We start from the raw sequence: 2,111 nt of genomic DNA, 5'->3' as shown, positions 1-2,111 counted from the left end.
TCATAATAATGAGATAGCTATCTCATTATTATGAGATAGTATCTCATTATGAGATGCTATCTCATTATTTTGAGATAGTATCTCATTATTATGAGATAGCATCTCATAATAATGAGATAGCTAAGTCATAATAATGAGATAGCTATCTCATTATTATGAGATAGTATCTCATTATTATGAGATAGTATCTCATTATGAGATGCTATCTCATTATTATGAGATAGTATCTCATTATTATGAGATAGCTAAGTCATAATAATGAGATACTATCTCATAATTATGAGATAGCATCTCATAATTATGATATGTTATCTCATAATAATGAGATACTATCTCATAATTATGAGATAGTATCTCATAATAATGAGATAGCTAAGTCATAATAATGAGATAGCATCTCATAATAATGAGATAGCATCTCATAATGAGATAGCATCTCATAATAATGAAATAGCTAAGTCATAATTATGAGATACAAGTTTTATTTTTTCATCAGGGTGGCGGAAATGGGCTTCCATACTTTTAAGCATTTCTTTTACGAGTTATTGGTTCTTTATTGTTTTTCCTGCMCTGTGACACCGGGGAGGGCACTGGTAGTGAGGTCATCCCACGGAGCACACGGCTGCAGAGCAGAGGAGGAGTGGAGCGGAACAACGTCGACATCAGCAGGCGACGGTCACCTGCAGAATGTAGTCTCCACGAAAACTCGACCAACGATCAAGACTTGCAGCGGTGAAAGAAGCAGAAGTGTTTTCTTCAGCGTGGTGAAAATGAAGGAGTTGAAGGGCTGCGGTATGCGCTCCTCCGTGGGCTTTATGTCTCGCAGGGAGCTGACAGGACAGCCGCTGATGAAGGAGGAATTCCAGAGACGCAGGCTGGCAGGCTGCACCAGTCTCTTCAAGAAGAACATGGAGGGACATTTCGGCTGCGTCAACGCCATTGAGTTTTCCAACAACGGCGGAGAGTGGTTGGTGTCTGGTAAGTTGCAGGGGAGTTCTTACCTTAGCATGCTAACGCTAGGAGCTGTCAGCTGAAACGGCTCCTGGGCTAGCCGATTTTCAGTTAGCCTAGCTTGTTTTGCTAGCTTGTGCAGCTCCGCAGGCAGAGCGACACTAGGCTACTTTCACATGCCAGTCTTTAAAACGCCAAGTTGTGTCGCTAAAGTCTACGTTTTTTTGTGTCAACGACAAAGACCTTTCGAAATGGCAACGCGTTTTCTCTTCAGAGAGGATTAAAATAATCATCTGGCCCAGTGTGACACCTTTTGCCATTTTGGCGTACGCCTTCATGTCTTTACTCTGCTGCTGACTGAAGATCCTCATGGCAGCCTTTAAGAAATTGTAATTATGAGCCATTGTGCTAATTCTGCTGCATTTATATTCTTTTGAACGTTGATTGGTGTGCACTGTCCTTTAMAAACAATAACAAATCACCTGACATTAAAAGCCCAATATTTGTCAAGAGTTTGCTCTAAGTGAGGATAAATTCCTTCTTTAAGATGTGTGTTAAATGTAGCCTTCAGAGTATTTTTGTTAAGTTTATTTTGTGCACATTTATTGGCACAAATTACCCACACAGGTGATTATGAGTACAATTTTGACATGAATGGTATTTCAGATTAGAGCAACTGATAGTAACTACACACAGAGCTGATGTATTTACAGATTTTTGTTTTCCTGCAGGAGGAGATGACCGGCGAGTGCTTTTGTGGCACATGGAGAGAGCCATTTATGCCCATTCAAAGCCTGTAAAACTGAAGGGTGAGCACCTCTCTAACATCTTCTGCCTTGCCTTTGACAGCTCCAACACCAAGGTCTTCTCTGGTGGTAAGTGAAACACACACGTCATGTTTGTTCCGCTATAATATAATTATGGCTGCCACGATTAATCGACGACTAATCGATTATTAAAATAATCTATGACTAATTTAATAATCGATTAATCGTTTTCTGTTTGTTTTATTTTTGTTGTTCTTTACTTTGTTTTTCTCTCCAAACTGCTTTGATGCCTTCCACTTCCACATTTGCCTTTCCTCTGTCCTTGACACACATGCACAGTAGTGGTAACTGGGGTAGGCGGTGGACGTCACAAGACATTATACAGACAGGCTC

At 40.3% G+C, this 2,111-nt stretch overlaps 1 protein-coding gene across 1 annotated transcript in view; it reads left to right on the top strand.

Moving 5' to 3' along the window:
* Positions 1 to 646: 646 nt before the first annotated feature.
* dcaf5 (ddb1 and cul4 associated factor 5) overlaps positions 647 to 2,111 on the top strand; it is a gene marked incomplete at its 5' end in the record, with an annotated part of 23,333 nt that continues 21,868 nt past the window's right edge. The window contains 2 exon segments of the mRNA XM_014025717.1: positions 647 to 978; positions 1,683 to 1,826. Coding sequence (XP_013881171.1) covers positions 647 to 978; positions 1,683 to 1,826 — 476 coding nt within the window.

This window comes from Austrofundulus limnaeus, unplaced genomic scaffold, assembly GCF_001266775.1.
Source record: "Austrofundulus limnaeus strain Quisiro unplaced genomic scaffold, Austrofundulus_limnaeus-1.0 Scaffold493, whole genome shotgun sequence".
Classification (NCBI taxonomy): domain Eukaryota; kingdom Metazoa; phylum Chordata; class Actinopteri; order Cyprinodontiformes; family Rivulidae; genus Austrofundulus; species Austrofundulus limnaeus.
Note: the sequence above shows the minus strand (reverse complement) of the source record. Positions and strands in the feature narration are given on the sequence as shown.